This window comes from Erythrolamprus reginae, chromosome 2 (assembly GCF_031021105.1).
Source record: "Erythrolamprus reginae isolate rEryReg1 chromosome 2, rEryReg1.hap1, whole genome shotgun sequence".
In the NCBI taxonomy this organism is placed as follows: domain Eukaryota; kingdom Metazoa; phylum Chordata; class Lepidosauria; order Squamata; family Dipsadidae; genus Erythrolamprus; species Erythrolamprus reginae.
This window is the reverse complement of record NC_091951.1, coordinates 57017054-57040693: the sequence shown is the minus strand read 5'-3', so window position 1 is coordinate 57040693 and position 23640 is coordinate 57017054. Positions and strand designations below refer to the sequence as shown.

At 36.8% G+C, this 23640-nt stretch overlaps 1 protein-coding gene across 1 annotated transcript in view; it reads left to right on the top strand.

Annotated features, from left to right (window-relative positions):
- SUCLG2 (succinate-CoA ligase GDP-forming subunit beta) overlaps positions 1-23640 on the top strand; it is a 366453-nt gene that overhangs the window by 216430 nt on the left and 126383 nt on the right. Inside the window, exons 5-7 of the mRNA XM_070738185.1 lie at positions 4155-4307; positions 7290-7379; positions 11245-11341. Coding sequence (XP_070594286.1) covers positions 4155-4307; positions 7290-7379; positions 11245-11341 — 340 coding nt within the window. The remainder of the gene's footprint in view (positions 1-4154; positions 4308-7289; positions 7380-11244; positions 11342-23640) is intronic.

The window sequence follows — 23640 nt, the reverse complement described above, 5'->3', positions numbered from 1 at the left end:
AAACTGTTGTACGCCACCCAGAGTCTGGAAGGAGTTGGTTGGCTTATAAATCACATACATACATATATAATTTTTAGGGAAACACAGTACTTCTACCACCAAAACTCTCATATTTTTGTTTATGCCTGTGCCTTATGTTAACTAAATGGACAAGTTTGCCCATTTTTCTTGATAAGGTTTTTCAGAAGTGGCTTGCCATTGTCTTCTTCCCAGGACTGAGAGCGTCATTGACCCAATGTCAGCCATCTCATTCTCTACCTAAAAAAGGACCTAGAACCCATAGTTTCCCACCCGATGCCTTAACCCAGTGATGGCGAACCTATGGCACTGGTGGAGCCATATCTGTTGGCACACAATTTGTTGCCCTAGCTCAGCTCCAAGGTGCATGTGTGCACTGGCCAGCTGATTTTGGGGTCATAGAGAGGCTCTGGGAGACCACTTTTGGCTTCCAGAGAGCCTCCAGGAGGATGGGGGAGGATGCCTTTGGAGCCTGGGGAGCACAAAACATGAGCCTATTGGGCCCACCAGAAGTTGGGAAACAGGCCATTTCTGGCCTCCGTGTGTGTGTGGAAAGCTGTTTTTGCCCTCCTCGGGCATTGAATAATGGGTGTGGGCACTTGTGCATGCATGATAGTGCGCATGCACGCTCTTTCAGCACACGAGGAAAAACAGGTTCGCCATCACTGCCTTAACAACTATACCAGACTAGCTCTCACTTTTGTCATGTTTCAATTCAAGTGTGGTCCAGCGTCTTTCTTTTGTTTGCTGCTGCTAGGTCTTCAAGCAGAGCATAACCTATGTTCCCCACCCGTCTCTTCCTGCAGTCATGTTTCTTTATTGTCACTATTCTGTCCACATTTTATTTTCTCCATGTTAATCTTTCTGCACAAAACATTTTGCCCATCAATCCATCCATTCCTAGGATAGATAATATAGAATTCATAATCTTGCAATAAAGATATCATTTAATGCCTATTGCTATCAGAAGGCTAAATAAGGAAGGCCATCACTTGTTATAAATATCTTTCTAAGGTTATTAAAGCTGCCGTGCCTTTAAGATGCTATCCTATTCTGGTTAGTGTGGCAGCTTCACTTTAACAATTAAGATAAGACGCAATCTTGCATAGTGTTTATAGTGTGTGAATTATGTTTGTTGTTTGCTTAATATACTACTGAAATTATTGACATACATTATTAATTCTTTCACATGCTAAATGAGATTCCAATGACTTGATGTAGATGTAATAATTGCAGCAGTGCTGCATATATTGTGAGCATATAGTGTGAATGGTTAGGCTGTATTTATTGTTGATGTGAATGTGCTTTAGTCTAATCTGTTTCGCAAGGGTGATCCTCAGGCCTAAAGAAAAAGGAGACAACTTGCCTCCATCATGAAATCTACAGCCCTGGAATAGTTGAAAATATTTTGATTCTATTTTTCACATGTTTAATGGAGGTTGCTGCAATTAAGGGGCAGTGGGCTCTTATAGCAATAGCACTTAGACTTATATACTGCTTCACAGTGCTTTACAGCTCACTCTAAGCAGTTTACAGAGCCAACATATTGCCCACCACAATCTGGGTCCTTGTTTTACCGATCTTGGAAGGATGGAAGGCTGAGTAAACTTAATCCTGGTGAGACTCAAACTGCCAAACTGCTGACAGCTGGCAGTCAGCAGAAATAGCCTGCAGTACTGCATTCTAACCACTGTACCACCAAGACGCTATACAGTAATACCTCATCTTACAAACTTAATTGGTTCCAGGACGAGGTTCGTAAGGTGAAAAGTTCGTAAGATGAAACAATGTTTCCCATAGGAATCAACGGAAAAGCCAATAATGCGTGCAAGCCGATTAGGAAAATCCGAAACATTAAGGCTTAAAAAAAAAAAGCTGCTGGCAGACGAAGCTGAGGCGAACGGAGTGGGGGGAGGGAAATCCATGGAGATCCAGAGGGGAGAATGGGGCAGGAAAGAGTGCAGAAAAACGGAGGAAACCCATGGAGATCCAGAGGGGAGAATGGGGCAGGACAGAGTGGAGAAAAACGGAGGAAACCCATGGAGATCCAGAGGGGAGAATGGGGCAGGAAAGAGTGCAGAAAAACGGAGGAAACCCATGGAGATCCAGAGGGGAGAATGGGGCAGGAAAGAGTGCAGAAAAACGGAGGAAACCCATGGAGATCCAGAGGGGAGAATGGGGCAGGACAGAGTGGAGAAAAACGGAGGAAACCCATGGAGATCCAGAGGGGAGAATGGGGCAGGAAAGAGTGCAGAAAAACGGAGGAAACCCATGGAGATCCAGAGGGGAGAATGGGGCAGGAAAGAGTGGAGAAAAACGGAGGAAACCCATGGAGATCCAGAGGGGAGAATGGGGCAGGACAGGGTGGGAAAAAACGGGAGGAACTCAAGTCTGGAGGTCGGGCATCCCAGCGGCTGGCGGCAGGTTCGTAAGGTGAAAAAAGTTCGTAAGAAGAGGCAAAAAAATTCCGAACCCTGGGTTCATATCTTGAAAAGTTCGTATGACAAGGGGTTCGTATCATGAGGTACCACTGTACCTACTAATCTCCCATAATTGGGCCACTGTCTTCACCATAGAGGATAATCTGTATTATGAGTGATTCTTCAGGGCTAAGCCCAAGAACATTGTGGAACAATCTATCCAATATTCACTTCTTTATTTGCCTATATACAATAGACAAAATCTTGCCAGAGTAGATTCTTACTACTTTCACCCTAAAGGATATACAGTGGTACATCATCTTACGAACGCCTCTACTAATGAACTTTTTGAGATACAAACCCGGTGTTTAAGATTTTTTTGCCTCTTCTTCTGAACTACTTTCACCTTATGAACCCGAGCCGCCGCCGCTGAGATGCCCCACCTCCGGACCTCCGTTACCAACTAAAGTGCTGGGATTCCCCTGAGGCTCTCCTCGCTGGAAATCCCTACCTCCGGACTTCTGTTGCCAGCCGAAGCACCCGTTCTTGTGTTGCTGGTATTCCCCTGAGGCTCCCCTCGCTGGGATTCCCTTCATTTTTGCCGGCACTGCTTTGAATCCGAGTGAGGGGAGGCTTAGGGAAATCCCAGCAACGTAAGAACGGGCGCTTTGGCTGGCAATGGAAGTCCGGAGGCGGGGATTCCCAGTGAGGGGAGGCTCAGGAAAATCCTAACAACGCAAGAACGGGCGCTTCGGCTGGCAATGGAAGTCCGGAGGTGGGGATTCCCAGCCGTGCAAGGCAAAAAGGGTGACTTTTAGGATGGCGTTGCACACATTATTTGCTTTTACATTGGTTCCTATGGGGAAAATTGCTTCTTCTTACGAACTTTTCTTCTTACAAACCTGGTCACGGAACGAATTAAGTTTGTAAGACAAGGTACCACTGTACTTTGGAAGATTCTATGGAGTGTCTATCCTTACTTTCTTCCCCTGTCTCCTATCTAGCTCTGAGCTGAGCTGAGCTGCCTCTTCTTCCCCCACCCCACCCCCTTTCTGGAATGTTCTCCCTCCTTCCTAGGAAACTATTCCTTTACTGTACTTCATCACACCAACCCCAGCCCATAGAGACCATCTCTCACAGATTGCTAAAAGTTGAAACATAAATATATGGTACAATAAATGATGATAATATACACTGCTGAAAAAAATAAAGGGAACACTTAAACAACACAATATAACTCCAAGTAAATCAAACTTCTGTGAAATCAAACTGTTCACTTAGGAAGCAACACTGATTGACAATCAATTTCACATGCTGTTGTGCAAATTCAACTTTGTACAGAACAAAGTATTCAGTGAGAATATTTCATTCATTCAGATCTAGGATGTGTTATTTGAGTGTTCCCTTTATTTATTTTTTAACAGTATATTAAGCTACCCACTTTTTAATGAAATAATTGATTTTATAACCCATTGCTGAAGGATTTCCGAATGTGGGTTGATCTCTGATTACATATGCCAGATTCTCTTCCTCATTTGGAAGATTTTATTTCTTATACAGCCAACAAAATGTGAAGACTGTTGGATCTTGTTAGCCAAGGCATAATAATAATAATAATAATAATAATAATAATAATAATAACAACAACAACAACAACAACAACAACAACAACAACACTGTAATAATAATAATATATTCTTAAATTATATTTTTTAGGTTATGGTGGCAGAAGCACTAAACATTTCCAGAGAGACATATTTTGCAATATTAATGGATCGAGCTTGTAATGGACCTGTTCTTGTTGGTAGCCCACAAGGTGGGGTTGATATAGAAGAAGTAGCTGCAAAAACTCCAGAACTTATTTTCAAGGTACATTTTAGTTTACAATTGTTCGTGTTCATTGCTATATTGTCTTTGAATAAATAATCAAATATGGTTTAATGTGACTATTTATAGAAGATATAATACAGTACAGTAGTACCTCTAGATACGAGCTGCTCCACATGCGAGTATTCCAAGTTACGAGCCATGAGGGGAGAGAAATTTCTGTTCCAGACCCGAGCTCAAATTCGGGATACGAGCCGAGTGTCCACTAGGTGACGCAAGAATCCTTGCTTCTGGTTATCTCGGAGGGGAAAAACAAAGTCTAAAGCCATTTGTTCCAGATACGAGTTGTTTGACATACAAGCTCCCTTCTGGAACGAATTAAACTCGTATCTAGAGGTACTACTGTATCTGTAAGTATTAGTCAAATGTTCCAGATTTTCTATATGCATTTTTATAGATACATCCAGAAGGGGAGCTAATAATTTTTAATATTTGATTTTAAATATACCGTTTGTAAACAGTCCAAAGTTGTTTCAAGATGAGATGTGCAGAACACAAATCTAATGAATAAAATAATTAATTAATTAATTAATGTAAATTTTGGTAAATACTTAACACAAGTAGGAATTAATGTGATTATCAATAACCTTTAGGCATCATGACATCACACACAAGTTACTATAATTACATACAGTAGTCCTTAGCTTATAACTTAGTATAATTTAGTAACTGCTTGAGATTACCATGGAACATGAAAAAAGTGTTGTATGACCATTTTTCATATTTACATGCAATATCTTCATGGTCATGTGATCAAAATGGCAACTGACTCATATTTATGACGGTTGCAGCATCCTGGGGTCATGTAACCACCATTTGCAACCTTCCGACAAGCAAAGTCGATGGGGAAGTCAGATTCCTCAACAACCGTATCAGTAGCTTAACAACTGCAATGATTCACTTAACAACTGTGGCAAGGAAAGTCATAAAATGGGGCAAAATTCACTTAAAAACTGTCAAACTTAGTGACAAAAAATTTGAGGCTGAATTATAGGACTTACCTGTACTTCCAGGTACATGTTTTATGTTATTAGCACAACAATGTAATCATTCTCATATGTTAGAGCTTGTACAGACTTTCCCACGCTCTATTAATCTATTCATCTGTATCTCCCATTAAAAGTTCTTACTTGGCAAAGAGCTTGCTACCACTTACAGCAGGTTTTCCCTAACTGAGATGTACCTCCCTGAGGGAGGGGCAGACGGATCCAGTTGGGAGGTGCAGACAAAATCCGGGGGAGGTGTGAAAAACCTTTTAAATTACATTGTTGGACTAAATCCACTGAAATGTAACTTTTGTTGCATTGTTTTAATTGCTTATTTGATATTTTTACGGGAGGTATGAACAATAACATCATACTGAAGAGAGGTGTGGCAACTCGATTTATGGAGTAGCAGATGCTAAAAAAAATAAGACTACCTATTTATTCACACTTTACATTTATAGCAGAACAGACATGAGCATTTTCGGAAAATATTTGAATGTAGTACAAAGTGGGACATAATTTGGGAAGAGTTTATAACAGTTGCAAATTACTTTTGATAATTAATAAATTTTAATTTAATTTAAATTTAATTTATTACACTTATAAGCCACTTTTTTCAACTCATTTTGTAAGCTAATGAATACTAACTTAGTTAGATTGTTTGGGGTTTTTTGCTGCACAGTTCTTACATGCCTGTTGAAGAAAGTCTAATTGTATATAATAGGAATTATAGTCAGATAAATGGGCTTAAACTTGTACCCTCAACAAGCACTCTTTAAAATATGAGAGCCAGTTTATAAAGTCAGGGAATATAGTTCATCATAGACTGTATCACTATAAAGGAAATATAGATTATTTAATTTCATCCTCATGAAGATATCTGTGATATCAAGAACCTTAATTTTTCAGTTTAGTGTGGTAGAGATATGCAGTACTTCAGAATTGATTTTAAAAACTTTATTATCACTTTTAAAAGTACAGTGGTACCTTGACATACAAGTTTAATTCGTTCCAGACCCGAGCTCGTAAGTCGATCAACTCGTATCTCGTACGAATGCCTTTAGACTTTGTTCTTGCGCCACCTAGTGGAAGCTCGGCTCGTATCCCGAATTTGAGCTCAGGTGTCGAACAAAAATTTCGCTCGCGTCACGGCTCGTAACTTGGAATACTCGCATGTGGAGCAGCTCGTATCTAGAGGTACTACTGTACAGTAATCGGCATACATTAAAATGAAATTTTGTTGCATACGGCACTCAAAGCCCCACCTGCAATATTCACTACCTAAACATGACAACAAAACACTTTAAATATTGTATCTAGTCTGAAGTGGTATAGAACAACAATAGCAAAAGCATCTGATTCTATTGATTTATAAATTATCCCTCTATTCACTCAGCAGGTAAACATTATATTTACTCAAAATTCTTTTTCTTTTCACATAACACTCTGCTATTATTTCAAATTATAGGAGTGGGGAATTGACTACTACCTGAAAGAATGCTTAATGAGACAATAAAAAAGCTTAACCTGGAACCGGTCTATAATTTTGTGAGCACATAACATTCTGTAAACAGCAGCAGCAATAACCTCAATAATAATGCATATTTGAACTAAAAAACGAAGAAGAATATTGTTGGGCCTTAATAACATTGCTTTTGTTCTGTGTCTAAATTGGTCATAAAAATTAACAGAACATGTATTCATCAATGCCATCTGTACAGTAATTAAAAGTGAAAACTGGTGTCAGATTGCCTTGTCAGCATGCTACCCTGAAGAATTTCATGATTTTCAGAGGGATTCTTTTTCATTGAGTGCGTGGTAATTATAACATACCCTGTAGCTGCATTCTTGGAATTTTGGCAAGTTGCCCAATTTTAATTGCTAATTTGCAGAATATGTTAAGTATTTTTTATACCATTGAAATTATATGTTTGTTTTCCAGCTGAATATTTTTTGTTTATGCCCCTTATTGTAACAGGAAGAAATAGATATTTTTGAAGGAGTAAAGGATACTCAAGCAGTACGCCTGGCAGAAAATTTGGGATTCAAAGGGCCTTTGCAGCAGCAGGTAACCTTTTCAGGAATTAGCTTTTAACTATTCTGAGATGTCAGTGAATCGTTTTGGTCAACCCAATTTTAGGATCTTTCCAGTTGTATACGGGTTGTATTCAGGGCATTGATGGTCTTTATTTCATTATAATATATTTGTTAGACCTGTTAAGCATTCAGGGAAAAAAATATAAATTAGTAGTAACAACAATGGCAACCATCAATTAAATTCTAAGAATCTTGGACTTTAATTATTTTTCCCCCTTTGATGTGGGACAAAACTGTATATTGGAAATGCTTGCTGTTTTCTACAAAGAGCTTTTTAAAGTGCCTGTTGACATTTCCAAAAGGACCTTTCCAGAACCTTGGAAGTGCTTTGTGAGCATAAAATGGAACCAATTTGTTTCCATCTACAGAAAGGAGTGGATCTAGATAGGAATGGTATGATTAAGTCCTCCTTAATACAAAAGTTCAGTTAACTTTTCCTCCTGAATACAAAAGTTCAGTTAAGACAAAACTTCCTAATCACCTGGTTCATGCTATGGTATGAAACTTCAGGAGAAAGACGAAGACCACAACCCCAAATACCAGTTGGTCATAGAAGGAGCTATATTGTCTAAAGTAGCACTAGCTTTCAACATAATAATTCCCTCTTACACATTCCCACTTATTTATGCCAGTAATACTTACTTCTTTAAGATTTATCCTCAGCGTTTGAAACTCGTGCAAGTCACTATTTTTTCAGTGTTTTTTTGAATTTATTTATTAAACACATTTATATGGCCACCCAACTCCCATACGTTTATTTATTTAACACACTTATGTGGCCACCCAACTCACATTTTGCAGCAAGCTTGATCTTTTTTCACTGCTCTGGCAAGAAAGAGATGATAAATTGTTTTTCTGCAGACTTTCCCCTATCATCAAAATGCCACTTTTATAAAACCTTTGAATTTTTAATATACCACTTTTAATTAATTTCCATCCCAACTGTGCAATTAACAAATGCATAAACATTAAGATGATTAACACCCATTTGAAGTTTTAGCAGTATCATTAATGAGATAGAATTATTATTAAATCTTTTTAGCTTTTCATGTCATTATTAGCACAATGCATGAACTGCTTAGCAAAACATCTAATACATTTCTTCCCATGTGCTATAACCTTTGCAGTGTGATTTACTGAAGCATAGAAACATAATGGCTACATCAGTGTAATCAAAGGTCTATTTAATTTGGTCTTACGATAATCATTTATATTCCCCAGTAGGTAGATACTAGAAGAATTGTGGTACTACGGTTAAAATCTAATGTCTAACAAGCTGTGGATAAATTTTCATAATGTTTGATAGCCTTTTAGTTGTCTCTTTGGTGAGGATGGTTATTTAACAATCTTCTATAATAATGCATGATTATTGAATTTCTTTTCAAGCATCGGTACGGAGAAATGTACTTTAAGTTTACTTTATGGTAACTATATCAGGTTCAAATGCAAAGCACTAGGCTCTGTTACGTGTTAAGTGGAATAAGATAATTCACATTAAATGGATTTTGAAAAAACAGTAGTCAACTGAACTTTGCACATTTATACATGCATATAATTGCTCATACCAGTGGAAATAGTAAATTCTACTGGAATGATTTAAATTGTGGAGTAATAACAATATCCTGATCTCAGCAATTATTCTGGCCTGTCCTACTGCTGACCTTGCCTCTTAGTCCTCTTTTTTTAAAAAGTTCATTGCTTCAAACAGCCGCCATTTTCATCATCATGAAGCCAACTGTAATTGCCATTTTAGTTTCCAAAAGTGACCTGAGGTAGCTTGGGATTGTCATGGAAAATCAAAACAAGGACCTCGGAAATCCATTAATGTGTCTGCTGTTGGCTTACCATTCCTTTCAAATAAACAGTTTGGATTGACCATTATCTGAGAAGGTCTTTAGTTAAAGATTCCACTCAAAATAGCCTTGCACTAAATAGAAGCTATGTCTTAGAGAGGCAAGTTAGTATTTCGTGTTTTGTTTTGTTTAAAATGTAACCGTTTTAAAGCAGAGATACTCAATCTCCTTTGAATCAAAGCAATCTGTCTGTCTACTGTCTGTCTGTCCTATCTGTCTTTCTGTCTACCTACCTACCTCTCTGTCTGTCTGTCTGTCTGTCTGTTTATCTATCTATCTATCTATCTATCTATCTATCTATCATCTATCTATCTATCTATCTATCTATCATCTATCTATCTATCTATCTATCTATCTATCTATCTATCTATCTATCTATCTATCTATCTCTTATTGCTTATGCTCCTCCCACCATAAAAAGGAAGACAAAACTAAATTTAAATCTCCATTTTTAAAATAATTAATAGGATATTATTTTAAATATCCTCCCTTTACCACATCAGCAATTAATAACGGTTGGTGGAAAGTTTGGGAGAGACTGTTCTGGAGGGCTCCATTCAAACTTTAGAAAGGAAGGGTACTACTGTCCCTCCCTTGAAGTAAACTAACCTGTATACAAAAAGAACTATACATTTCTAGCCCTCCAGGTAATTTTGCATATCTCAGACTTCTGAAATTGGTAAAAAGTATCACTTAATACAAATCCTGGGAATCTGTTGGTTAATGTCGATGACATCATTGGTGGCTAGTAAATCAATGATGTATTTACTCTGTTTTGGGTGAACAGTAACCCAGATGTAAATTTTTCCTCTCCGGACTTACGACTTTCCATCAGATTAACCTAACATCATAAAGTTGCTTTAAAGGTCAAATAGGAAAAGGAAAAAATCATTAATAAATTTTCGGGAGTGAGGAGAAGAAATGCAGGAAGAGCCTTTCAGCAAAGAGGAAAAATAAATAACCAATCCATAAGAAGTGTATTAGACTTTCTGCTTCGCAAGAAGTATACTAATCTTTCAAACTTTTTTGATACAGTGTTGGAGTAATTTATGGTGGGTGAGGCACAATCTGATGTTGGGGGATATTGGCCACCTCTGCTATTTAAATATTTGTTACTTAAATATTTGTTATTTTCGTTGTTAGCTTATTTGTGGAACCTTTGTAATTATGCATGCCTGGGATAAACATATATCCATCATAAGATAAAATACAGAAAATAGTATAAGGGCAGACTAGATGGACCATGAGGTCTTTTTCTGCCATCAGACTTCTATGTTTCTATGTTTCTATGCCATCTATTCGATGACGGATTTTCCCTGAAAAGAAAGATAATATAGTCAGAAAGTTACTCAGGGAAGTTTAATCCTGATCGTGCATCAATGAAATTAAGCACAATTAATAAACCCAGGGTTTAAGAGCAAATAACCCAATTTTTCAACTGTTGTCTCTGCAGCAGAAGTCACATTATGATGTAGGAAAGGCGGGTTTAAGTATTTTCTAAACAAATTCAGCAACTAATCTACATTTGTCAGCTGCATATTGCTTCACAGTTTCTGAATTTAGTCTCATTAAGGTAATCACTTTAACTTCCATATCAGCATAATGTATTCATTATGAACTCTCAAACTTGGTTCATTGTGCTTAAATTAAGTTTGTTTGAATTAATGATGCTGTTCTTCCTTCCTGCAAGGCCCTATTTAGTGCACTATGAAGAGGGAGTTTTTATGCAATATTTGACAATGTTTTGAACTAGCAATCTTTTTTTTTTTTACTTCTGGGAGGAAGAGGCTAAGGCATCAGCCATCAATTTGAAGACAATATAAACCATTTCCACTTAATAAAAGTATGTTAACATTTTAACCTCTATTACCAATGGAAAAAATGCAAATAGCTTTAATGGTTTGTTAGGATTATTTTCTTTTTCTTTATCCCCTTCCTATGATTTTCTGATTATGTTATTGCGCATTATGTTTTCAACTTCAGGCAGCAGATCAAATAAAGAAGTTATACAATCTTTTCTTACAAATTGATGCCACTCAGGTGGAGGTGAATCCCTTTGGAGAAACTCCAGAAGGACAAGGTATCTCTCTTTTTTTAAAGGGGGGTGGGGGTAGTGATTTGAATATTGATCTAGGAAAGAAACACTTTTTAGATTAACGTTCTTGAGCATAGGGTTTTAGTACTTCAGAGCTAATAAACCAGAGCTAATAAACATTAAAAATATAATAATAAATCCTCACATTCTCAGTATCAGAATGGTGCCTTGGAGAATTTAAAAGTCTGTAGATTTCAACTTCTTACTTGTGTTTTCCTTGTCACCAACAAAATCTGTATTTGTATTTGTATTTATTAGATTTATATGCCCCCCTTCTCCGAAGACTCGGGGCGGCTAACAACAATATAAAAAGACAATGTAAACAAATCTAATATTAAAACAATCTAAAAAAACCCAATTTAAAGAACCACTCATACATACAAGCATACCATGTATAAATTTTATAAGCCTAGGGGGAAGGGAAATTTCAATTCCCCCATGCCTGACGACAGAGGTGGGTTTTAAGGAGCTTGCGAAAGGCCTTCTATTTATGGCTTAAGCTTGGGTTAGACTTCTTTGTCACTGCAAATCAGGGAATAAATGCATCTGTGGTTCAAAGATGGTTGCATAGCTGTTGCCTTTATATTTCTGTGAATGTTAACATTGTTTGAATGTGCCTTGCCTTCTGCAGAAAATTAACATATAGGATGTGTATCTCCACACAACACAAATTTAAGATTTGAGGGGTATGTGCATCGACCCATCTGCAACCATTTGCAACCTATGCTTACCAATCAAACCATTCACTGCTTAGGTATGCCCTGACGTCTTGTGCAGTTGTGGGCAAGTTGAAATCAAGTTTTAGTGTAATTATGGTTGGTTGTTATATTCATCTTGACATTAAACATCTGTTCCAACCGGATTTCATTGGGAACTATACTTTAAAAATCACTGTAGATCTTCCCGAGGCCGTTATGGAGGCAGTTCATTTATTCTATGGAATTAACAGGCATTTAATCTTTCTACAGAGAATCCTTTCCTTCCTTAGTGGTTATTTATTTATAGAAGATATTTATACATTATCCTACTTGAAACTAGAACAACCTTCATAACTGCTTTCATGTTTGGTTAATCAAGTTTAACAATCAAATTGTTTTTAACTGTCAGGAAATTTCTCCTTAGTTCTAAGTTGCTTCTCTCCTTGATTAGTTTCCCCCCATTGCTTCTTGGTCTATCCTCAGGTGCTTTGGAAAATAGTCTGACTCCCTCTTTTTTGTGGCAGTCTCTGGTATATTGGAATACTGCTATCATGTCTCCCCTGGTCTTTTCATTAAACTAGACATACCAAGTTCCTGCAATTGGTCCTCATATGTTTTAGCCTCCAGTCCCCTAATCATCTTTGTTGCTCTTCTCTGCACTCTTTCTAGAATCTCAACATCTTTTTTTACATTGTGGCAACCAAAATTGAATGTAGTATTCCATGTGTGGCCTTAACAAGGCATTATAAAGCTGTATTAACACTTCTGGTGATCTTGATTCAATCCCTCTGTTAATGCAGCCTACAATTGTGTTGGCTTTTTTGGCAGCTGCTGCACACTGCTGGCTCATATTTAAATAGTTGTCCGCTAGGACTCCAAGATCCCTCTCACAATTACTACTATTGAGCAAGGAACCACATATACTATACCTGTGCATTTTATTTTTCTTGCCTAACTATAGAACCTTCCTTTTTTCACCATTGAATTTCATTTTGTTGAATAGATCTATGTCAATCTGTTTTTCTGGTGACCAAATCTTATGTGAACATTGATAGGATTTCATTCTTTGACATCTCAATGTCCTCAGTCCTTTCTCACGTATCTTGAGGATGTCAGCACATGAGGTTCATTCTATGCTTTATTCTCTCTTCAGTACATAAGTTCATTCTATGCTTTATTCACTCATGCCATGAGTAGCTCTGTCTCCCAAATCATCTGGAATACACCTGTGATCCAATTTTGATTCCTTTCATCCTACAGCTTGGAGAATTCAGTTCCATAACTGCTCAGGAACAAGGTAGAAGGTATTATACCACAGATAAATAGAACTCTTTTTCAGTATTTGGAAAACAATTTGATATTTGGCAATAACAGGTAGTCTTAGCCTTACAACTATGCTTGTGTTGTATGTTTTTTAAATGACGGGTTTTTTTTTAAATACTTTCTTTTAATATTAGATTTGTTACATTGTATATTGTTATTATTGTTGTTGTGAGCCGCCCCGAGTCTGCGGAGAGGGGTGGCATACAAATCTAATAAATTATTATTATTATTATTATTATTATTATTATTATTATTATTATTATTATCTTTTTTATTATTATTATTTTTTAAAAAATATAATTTTTTATTGATTTTTAAAGAATTTAACAAAAAACAAAACAGAAAACATAAGTGTACCATCACCATACAGAAAAAAAAAACCTTCACCAGGGAAGAATCAATTTTATGTCCTTCATATGCTTTGTCTCTGGGTTACATTGTTCATTCTTTATAGAGTGATTGAATTTTATTTCTTACATTTGCATCACTTACTGATGTTGTTAATATATAATTTTTAACCTTCTCCCACCGCCTCATTGTTGCTGCTAATTTCCCTTCATTATAATTATGTAGTCTAATTTCCATAATTTCATAGTGAATGTGATCCACCATATATTTGCACCAATTTTTTATCGTCCATTTATTGTCATCTTTCCACCCAAGCACTATAGTTGCTTGGGCACTTTCTATCGCTGCAATTTTGATTTCTTCATATTCTTTTACCTCACTATTTTTTATCAATAATGCTGCTTCCTTAGTTATTTTCCAATTACCATTCGTAATTTTGTTCACTTCCACTTGTATTTGTTTCCAAAATTTTTGAACTTTATTACATTCCCAAAACATATGCATAAATACTCCTTTTTCCTTGCACCCATGCCAACAATTTCCTTTCTTCATTATTTGAAAACGTGCTAATTGTACTGGTGTATAATATCATTTATGTAATATTTTTCTTCTCATCTCTCTTATTCTTGTATTTTTAATTTTTTTAATATTTTCAATTATACCCTCCATATCCCATTCATCAATTTCTAATTCGTCCTGCCAATATCTCGTCAATCCTTTTACTACTTGTTCTTCCACTTGTAATAATTCTCTCTATATATTACCTGTTTGTGCTTTTATATTCTTGCACTTATCCCTTAGTATCTTTTCTAAATTTGTTTCTTGTCTCATAAATATTTCTTTGTTTTCCCTTTTACTTAAATATGTACTTATCGCATTAATTTGTAACCAGTTTTGTTGTCCCAGGCACCTCTCTATTTCATTTCTATTGATTCTTCCGTCCCTTTCCTCCTTAGTTCCCATATTATCTTTGTGAGGTTACTTTCTTTCTTTGTATTTATCACATGCAGCGTTGCTAATTTAGAGTTTGTCATTTTCAATTTATCTTGCCATTTCATCCAACTCTCTATTATCGCTTTAGTAGGATCTAATAGTCTATTTATTTCTACCTTATTCCATTTCCTAAATATTAATTCCTGATTCTTAATATCATTAATTTCTTTCTCTAATTCTACCCATGGTTTTTCATCTAATAATTGTAATTCCATTAGCCTATCAATATGATATGCGTCCCTATAATACTCCAAGTTTGGATTTCCCCAACCTCCCTCGTCCTCCGTTGCTATCAGCCATTTTTAAAAAATTCTTGGTCTTTTATTACCTTCTATCCACACGTTCAATTTAGTGTCCCATTCTCTTATCTTTCTTATTGGGAAGGTTCCATGCATTACTTGTAAAATATATAGCATTTTTGGGATAATCATCATCTTTAAAGCTCTTACTTTAGCCAATCTTCTCAAATTTTTATTTTTCCAGTTCTTAATTTGTTTCTGAATTTTTTTCCATATTAAATTATAATTAAATTCCACCATTTGTCCCGGGTTCTTTAATAACCATACTCCTAAATATTTCATTTTCTTGCTACCCAGTTTTAAACCCGATACCTTCCGTATTTCAATTTGTTCTTTAGGCCCTGTATTTAAACAAATGATTTCTGATTTTTCCATATTCACTCTTAACCCTGATTGGTTTTTAAACTCCTGAAGTATTGTAATCATTCTTTTAATCATATCTATTGGTGTTTCTGTGACTATTATAGCATCATCTGCAAATAAATTTAATTTTAATTCCATACTTCCTATTTGATATCCCTTCCATTGTGTATCTTTTCTAATTTTATTTGCCAATGTTTCAATTGCCATTGCAAAAAGCATCGGGGATAGGGGGCATCCCTGCTTAGTCCCATTATTTATTTCTATTTTCTCCATTCTATTTCCATTCACTCTAACATAGGCTATGTTGTCCTTGTATATTTCTTTTATTATTTGACAAAACCCTTTCCCCATATTCAAACTATTGCATAATTGGAACAAATACTCATGGTTTATTTTATCAAAAGCTTTGTAAACATCTAACTTTAATAATCCCATTTTCCTTTTAATTTTGGTGGCATGGTGGAGCACATTCACTATATTTCTAATTGGCTCATATATTATTCTTCCTTTTATAAAACCATACTGGTCTTTCCCAATTATCCTTGGCAATATATTTTCCAACCTATTTGCTAAAATTTTCATGAAAATTTTATAATCTTGATTTAGCAGACTAATTGGGCGGTAGGAACCTGGTTCTTTTAAGTCTCGACCTGGTTTAGGAATTGTTACAATTTCAGACACCTTCCATGTTTGTGGAACATCTAGTGTTATGAGGATATTATTATACAGTTTCTCCAAATGCGGTAATAGAATTTCTATATACGTTTTATAATATTCACCTGCAAATCCATCGGGGCCTGGTGCTTTACCGGGTTTTAGCCCTTTTACCACTTTAATTATTTCATCCCTTGTTATATTTGCATTTAACCTTTGTCTTTCTTCCTCATTCAGCCTTTCTTTAACCTCTATTTCTTGTAACATAACATGTTCTTTTTCATATAATTTTGCATAAAATTCTCTTATTACATTTTCTACTTCTCTGTTACCATATTTCATTACCCCATCCTTATCCTTCAAACCATTTATTATTAATTTTTCTTTTCTTTTTTTAAGGTATTTCGCCATTTGTAATGCTGATTTCTTCCCCCATATTTCAGTTCTCTGTTTCATTGCTATTCTCATATTATTCCAATTTTCTTCCTCTATGTCCTTTAATTGTCTTTGTTTAAGTTTTAACAAGTCATTCCATTCTTTATTTCTGGTTATTCTCAAATTTTCTCTTATTGATTCTATTTCCCTTATTCTTTTTTCCCTTTCCATCCCCCAACTTTTTCTGATATAAGACTCCATACTAATTAGATTACCCCTAATAACTGCCTTCTTCGTGTCCCAGATAACTGATTGTCTCATTCCATCATTTTGATTTATTTCATAAAATTCCTGAATATCTTTCTGAATTTTTTCCTTATTTTCTTCACTTACTGAGACAATTGTGTTATATCTCCAAATTCTTTCTCTACCAGTAGGGTCAATCTTTATAACTGCCGTTATAGCTGCATGTTCAGATATCCAATTACTTTTGATTTCTGCCCTTTTAACTTGGATATTTCCTGTTTTGTTCATGAATATATAATCAATACAACTAAACTTATTGTGTCTTGCTGAATAATATGTCCCCCTATTTGAGTTATCAGCGTGTAAATCTATCATATTCAACTTATTCAAATTTAATTGCTTCTTTTCTTTGTTATTAGCTGTTATTTCTACATTGAAATCCCCAGCAAATATCACCATCCCCTCTGAAAATAAATCCAGTTTACGTTTTGCATTCATAATAAATTGTTTAGCATTTACATTTGGAGCGTATATTACCACTAACATTATCATCTTTTGATTCATTTTTCCTTTTACAAATAATAATCTTCCTTCTTTATCCCCTTTTGTTTGTATCACCTGAAAAACATTTCTTTGATTTATTAAAATGGCCACTCCTTTACAGTTTGTTTTTCCTCTACTCTCAAAAATATGTTTCCATTCTTTACTCTCAATCAATTTATCCGTTTTTTTCCTTCCCTTTTGAGTTTCAGTAAGAAATAAGAAATCCACATAGTTTTCTTTCGCTAATTTCAGTAGTCTATATCTTTTCACAGGCGATGCTAAACCATTTATATTCAATACCATAATTGTTCGATCACCCATAATATTTCCATTTAACCTTTTTCCCTCTTGCAACCCAGAGTTCTATTAATTTTTTCATTTTTATTCAAGATTCCCCCCACCCAGGTGCCTCCCCCCAAGATTCTCTCACAAGGAGAGAAGAGCGGAGTGGGTCTCTTCTTGCTCCAAAAACCCAGTGTGCTCTCTCTATTTCATGATCCAAGACTTCAATTTTATTCTCCTTAAACCACTGCTGGATATTTTGGGGTTTGCGCATGCGTCCATAGTTTGAAGACGCTCTGCTGAACGCTCTTCAAATGAGAAAATAAACATTGGAATTTAAACCCTGTCGAACCACCCTAAGTCTCAAATAAATTGAACTAAGCAATAAAGCCATAAATTTGGAACCCGGAGATACCTTGGGCTTATTGAAGGAGAGAGAAACAACTTGGAAACAATCTGCTTTCCACTCGGAACTGTGAGTAAGCAATAAAGCAATAAAGTTAAGAAGAGAGATGGCGGAGAAAGTGGGGGAGGAGCTCACAGAGAGAATGGATGCTTTGCTAAAAACTTTTGTTGTGGTCGGTCAGCAGTTAAAAGAAATGCAAGATGTGGTTACTAAGACCGCAACTGATTTACAAACAATGAAAACAGAGCAAAAAGCCCAAGGTAACAGGGTTTCCAAACTGGAAGAAGAAAGAGAACAGGATCGTCAACGCATAAGTATGTTAGAAGACAGATTAAGAAGAACAAACCTACACCTGAGGGGCTTCAAAGCTGATTTTGCTGATTATTATTATTATTATCGACCCCCAAAGCTCCATTGCTAAGCAAGAAAGCGGTTAAGTGGTTTGTGTCCCATTTTACTACCTTTTTTTGCCACAGTTGTTCAGCAAATCATTGCAGCTTTAAGTGAAACATGCAGTGATTAGATGAATTTGATTTCTTCCTGTTGACTTTGCATATTAGAAGCCAGCTGGAGAGGTCACAAATGGGGATCACGGGTCCGTGAGTATCATAAATGCATGCCAGTTGCCAAGTGCCCGAATTTTGACCATGGGGATGGCGCAACCGTCAAGCGAAAACTGGTCATAAATCTTTTTTTTTTCACTTACAACTTGCCAGCGTAATGTCAAACATTCACTAAACAAACGGTTGTCACTCAAGGACTATCTGTATCAGATCAATCCACCTACTTTGGATACGCAATCAGTCAGAAAAATCTCCACCCATTCATTTTTCTTTAAAACAACTATCCCCTTTTTTTCCTTCAATGGGATACTTCCGTTTTCTCTTATCCGCTGGAATCTCTACCAGTTCCCATTTGAAGATTTCCCCCCCCCCTCCTTCTTTCTGTGTTAATACAGTAGTACCTCTAGATACGAGCTGCTCTACATGCGAGCATTTCAAGATACGAGCCAGGAGGGGAGAGTCATTTCTGTTCTAGTTCCGAGCTGAAATTTGGGATACGAGCCGAGCGTCCAGTAGGTGGCGCAAGAATCCTTGCTTTTGGTTATCTCAGAGGGGAAAAAGAACTTGTTCCAGATACGAGTACCTCGAGATACAAGCTCCCTTATGGAACGAATTATGCTCATATCTAGGGGTACTACTGTACTGACCCAGTGGTGGGATTCAAATAATTTAACAACCACTTCGCCCAGGATCTGGTTGGCTGTCGTGGGAGGCATACCCATCCCCGACCTCCAGTTCCATGGCACATGGAAGACGAGCCTTCCGCGATGGCCAACCTGATCTTGGGTGAACTAGGTGTTAAATTACATCGCTATCAAAAGGGATCCTGGGTGCTGCGCTGCAATGGAGAAACAGGCAATGGAGCGGCCAGCACAAGGGAAGGAAGAGGATCAGGGAAGAAGAAAGAGAGAAAGTGGCCTTCTCCTTCCTTTGCACCAGCCATTCCATTGCCCGTTTCTCCCTTGCAGCGCAGTGCCCAGGATCCACTTCGATAGCTTTGGTTTAGTAGTAGTGTTGTTGATGTAACAAAAAAGCCAACTCATGGGACACGTGCATAATAAGGAACTTCAGATTGTATGTTTTATGAAATTGTGGCTTATGAATGTAAAAATATGAAATTTGCCCTTTTTATTAGGAACTGTAGATTTAATTACCCTTTTCCCAGTCAAATTCATAACATATAAATAAGAAAAAAATAACTTGGTACCTACAGTATTTAACTAGAGATATAGATATATGGAGTATATAGGTCTGAACTATATAAAAAATTATCCTAACTAAATCCTCAATGGCCCAATTGGTTTTACTTTTTTCTTGTATCTTCCCAAAATGGCAAATATTGAGATCTGCTGTAGTTTGCACAATTGGGGAGCCCATGTTTTTTAATTAATATTTTAAGGATACAGCCAATAAACACCCTTTAGTAAACTAAGTAGTTTGGATTTTAAAACTACACTGTGTCTTATTTGACAACAATCTTAAAAGAGACAGATCTTCAACAATGCAATCAAGATGTTCTTGCTATTTTAAGAAGCCGTTCTTTTAGACAGCAGAATGAAACAAAGTTATTTTTAAAAAAGCAAATGGCATAAAATTATTTCAGATTAATTTAGTGCAAGAAAAGAGAATAATTTAAATAATTTAGTGTATTAGAATACAATAAGTCAAAAAATTGAAATGGTGCCATGATGAAGTGTACTTGTTTTATGGCTATAATGTAAAATAGTCATGTTAAACAGAATTATTGGACAATTAATGATAAAAATATATGAAATTTAGCACTCCCCCTCCTCACCCTTTTCCAACTCTGAAAGCTCCCTGTGGCATTTTGGATATATGTAGAAAAAATAATTGTGTCGGTTAGAATAATAGTAGAAGATCTATTATTTGTGTATCATTATGCAGTATCTTGCCACTGGATGCTGCTGATAAGATTATGCTGCTGATATAAATTGAGGATTAATTCCTTAATTTCGGGAGGAAGAAGAAATTGTGCATTTTAATGGTTCATTAGCCTGCAATTAGATCAACATTTTGAAGGCCACACCTCTCAAAGATAATAAAAGTTAGCTTAGTATGTGGCACTTTCCCACCCTACATACTGCCAAGAGTCACCTGATCCTTTTGATTTTTTTTTAATCCAACAAATGAATAAATTCTGCAATCAAAACATAAGGCTAGAAACTGAAACATGAACTTTTATGCATTATCTGTGTTATTTTCCTCTTCGAGAAGACTTCATCCTGTAGATTCTTTTAAAATGCTAATTTAAAGTCATGGCTAAAACATATAAGCAGGGGTTGCCAGAATTGTTTATGTCTAGTTTAATAAAAAGGTTTAGGGGAGACATGATAGCAAGTAGGATGTTTGGCTGCATAGCTAGATGTATAACAAGCAGGAAGAGGGAGATTATGATCCCGCTATATAGAGCGCTGGTGAGACCACATTTCAAATACTGTGTTCAGTTCTGGAGACCTCACCTACAAAAAGATATTGACAAAATTGAATGGGTCCAAAGACGGGCTACAAGAATGGTGGAAGGTCTTAAGCATAAAACGTATCAGGAAAGACTTAATGAACTCAATATGTATAGTCTGGAGGACAGAAGGAAAAGGGGGGACAAGATCGAAACATTTAAATATGTTAAAGGGTTAAATAAGGTCCAGGAGGGAAGTGTTTTTAATAGGAAAGTGAACACAAGAACAAGGGGACACAATCTGAAGTTAGTTGGGGGGAAAGATCAAAAGCAACATGAGAAAATATTATTTTACTGAAAGAGTAGTGGATCCTTGGAACAAACTTCCAGCAGGCGTGGTAGATAAATCCACAGTAACTGAATTTAAACATGCCTGGGATAAACATAGATCCATCCTAAGATAAAATACAGAAAATAGTATAAGGGCAGACTAGATGGACCACGAGGTCTTTTTTTGCCGTCAGACTTCTATGTTTCTATGTTTCTATTCCCATATCTTGAGAGTTGCTACAAAGAAGAGGGAGCCAAGTCATTCTCCAAAGCACCTGAGGGCAGGGCAAGAAGCAATGGGTGGAAATTAATCAAGGAGCGAAGCAACCTAGAAGTAAGGAGAAATTTCCTGACAGTTAGAACATTTAAACAGTGGAAGAGCTTGACTCCAGAAGTTGTGAATTCTCCAACATTAGAAGTTTCTAAGAAGAGATTGGACAACCATTTGTCTGAAATTTCATAGGCCTCTGATGGCAGAGCCTATGGCAGGTGTGCCACAGGTAGCCCATGGAGCCATAACTGAGGGAACGCAAGGCATTACTCTATGTCAGCTCTAGTGTGATTTTCAGCCTTCCGGAGGCCGGGGGAGGCCACTTCCGTCCTCCCCAGGCTTTAGAAAAGCCTCCGGAGGCTGTGGATGGTGAAGAGCAGGCCCATCAGGCCTACCAAAAACCAGAAATTTGAGTGAGGCCTGCGCACTTACGTGGGGCGGGCACAGAGGGTTGTGCATGCATGCGCGTGGAAGAGCATTGTATTGTGGACATGGTCATGCCCACAAGCGTGCCCTTTTAGCACCCAAACAAAAAAAGGTTTGCCATTACTGTCATGGGCTTTCCTGCCTGAGCAGGGGTTGGACTAGAAGACCTCCAAGGTCCCTTCCAACTCTGTTATTCTATTCTTATTCTATTGCATATACTTTCTTTATTAAGGAGTAATGGGAATTATAATCTGAATTGGGACCCTAATGTTTAGAGTAGAGATGAACCTCACTTTTGCAATCCACAAACTGAAGGCATTCAGTTTTAGTTATAGAATACCTTGAAAGCAGTCTCCCACAGCATCAGTCCCAAAGTGATGTCAAAATAATGCCCTGTGTGATAATGTCATATCCAAATCCTGCTTTGTCTTCTTGTATATGTGGGGGGGATTCCGAAGGATTAGCTATCTGCCATGCTATTTTTGAATAAGTACCAAGTTATCATTAAGTAAGAAAAGGGGAAGAAGGCATCAGTATGATATCAAATCTACTTCTCACTGTACCATGTATTCTTTCATCTTGCCATCTATCTTCAGTGTCTTCCTCTGAAGCACCTTCGGGGGATTTTTTATATATTTTTTATAACAATGTCGTTTGGCGGGACCCAGGAGAAGAGCCTTCTCTGTGGCGGCCCCGACCCTCTGGAACCAGCTCCCCCCGGAGATTAGAACTGCCCCCAACCTCCTTGCCTTTCGTAAAGTTCTTAAGACCCATCTCTGCCATCAGGCATGGAGGAACTGAGACATCTCCCCTGGGCATATACAGTTTATACATGGTATGCTTGTGTGTATGCTTGCTTTTAATAATGGAGTTTTTAGCGTTTTTTAAATTATTAGATTTGTTCTTACATTGTTCTTGTTATTGTTGTGAGCCACCCCGAGTCTACAGAGAGGGGCGGCATACAAATCTAATTAATAATAATAATAATAATAATTATTATTATTATTAATAATAATAATAATAATAATAATAATAATAATATTGTTCTTATGGTACACTGCTCAGATTCCTTTAGCCCTCTTGATAAGGTCAGGGTATTGCAATAGTAGCGGGCTTCTGTTATTTGCTTCTTTCCTCCCAAATAAATGTTGCTTTCTTAATTCTGTTTAATATTAAATTCCCTGCACAGACATTCCAGATTGAATCATAGAAGCATTTGAGGATTCATATTAGGAAACCTTTTGGGACCAGTGGGCTATAGCATCCTGCCAGAGAAGGGAAAGAGACTGACAATCCCAGGGAAGAGTATTGCATCCAGCCTAATTAACTCCCTTACTTATCTCAAAGTGGGAGAGAGGAATAAGATGTTGAAATAGTAATGCTCTAATTTGGCCAGTGCTGGATTACAGGCATTAACAAGGTGGACTTTTATGCAAACTGAGAATCTTTTCTTTGCTAGTAGAGATGTAAGAAGAAGCCTAGAAATGCTTGGCAATCACATAGCTGTTAAGTCTCTGCTGAGCTTACTTTGCTCTATGGTTTTATTGTTGCTTCTTGGCTCTTCATCAATAAGAAAGACAAGAGGGACCAGAGACAGGAATTTGGCTTTTTTAACTGAAATAGAAATGAAACACTGTTTGAAAATGAAACTTGTTTTGCTCTGCTGTGTTAATTAAAACAAAATTGCAGGAATGTTTTGTTCGCTATGAAATGGATCACAGCCTGTGAATCCACAAAGCCCTTGTGAC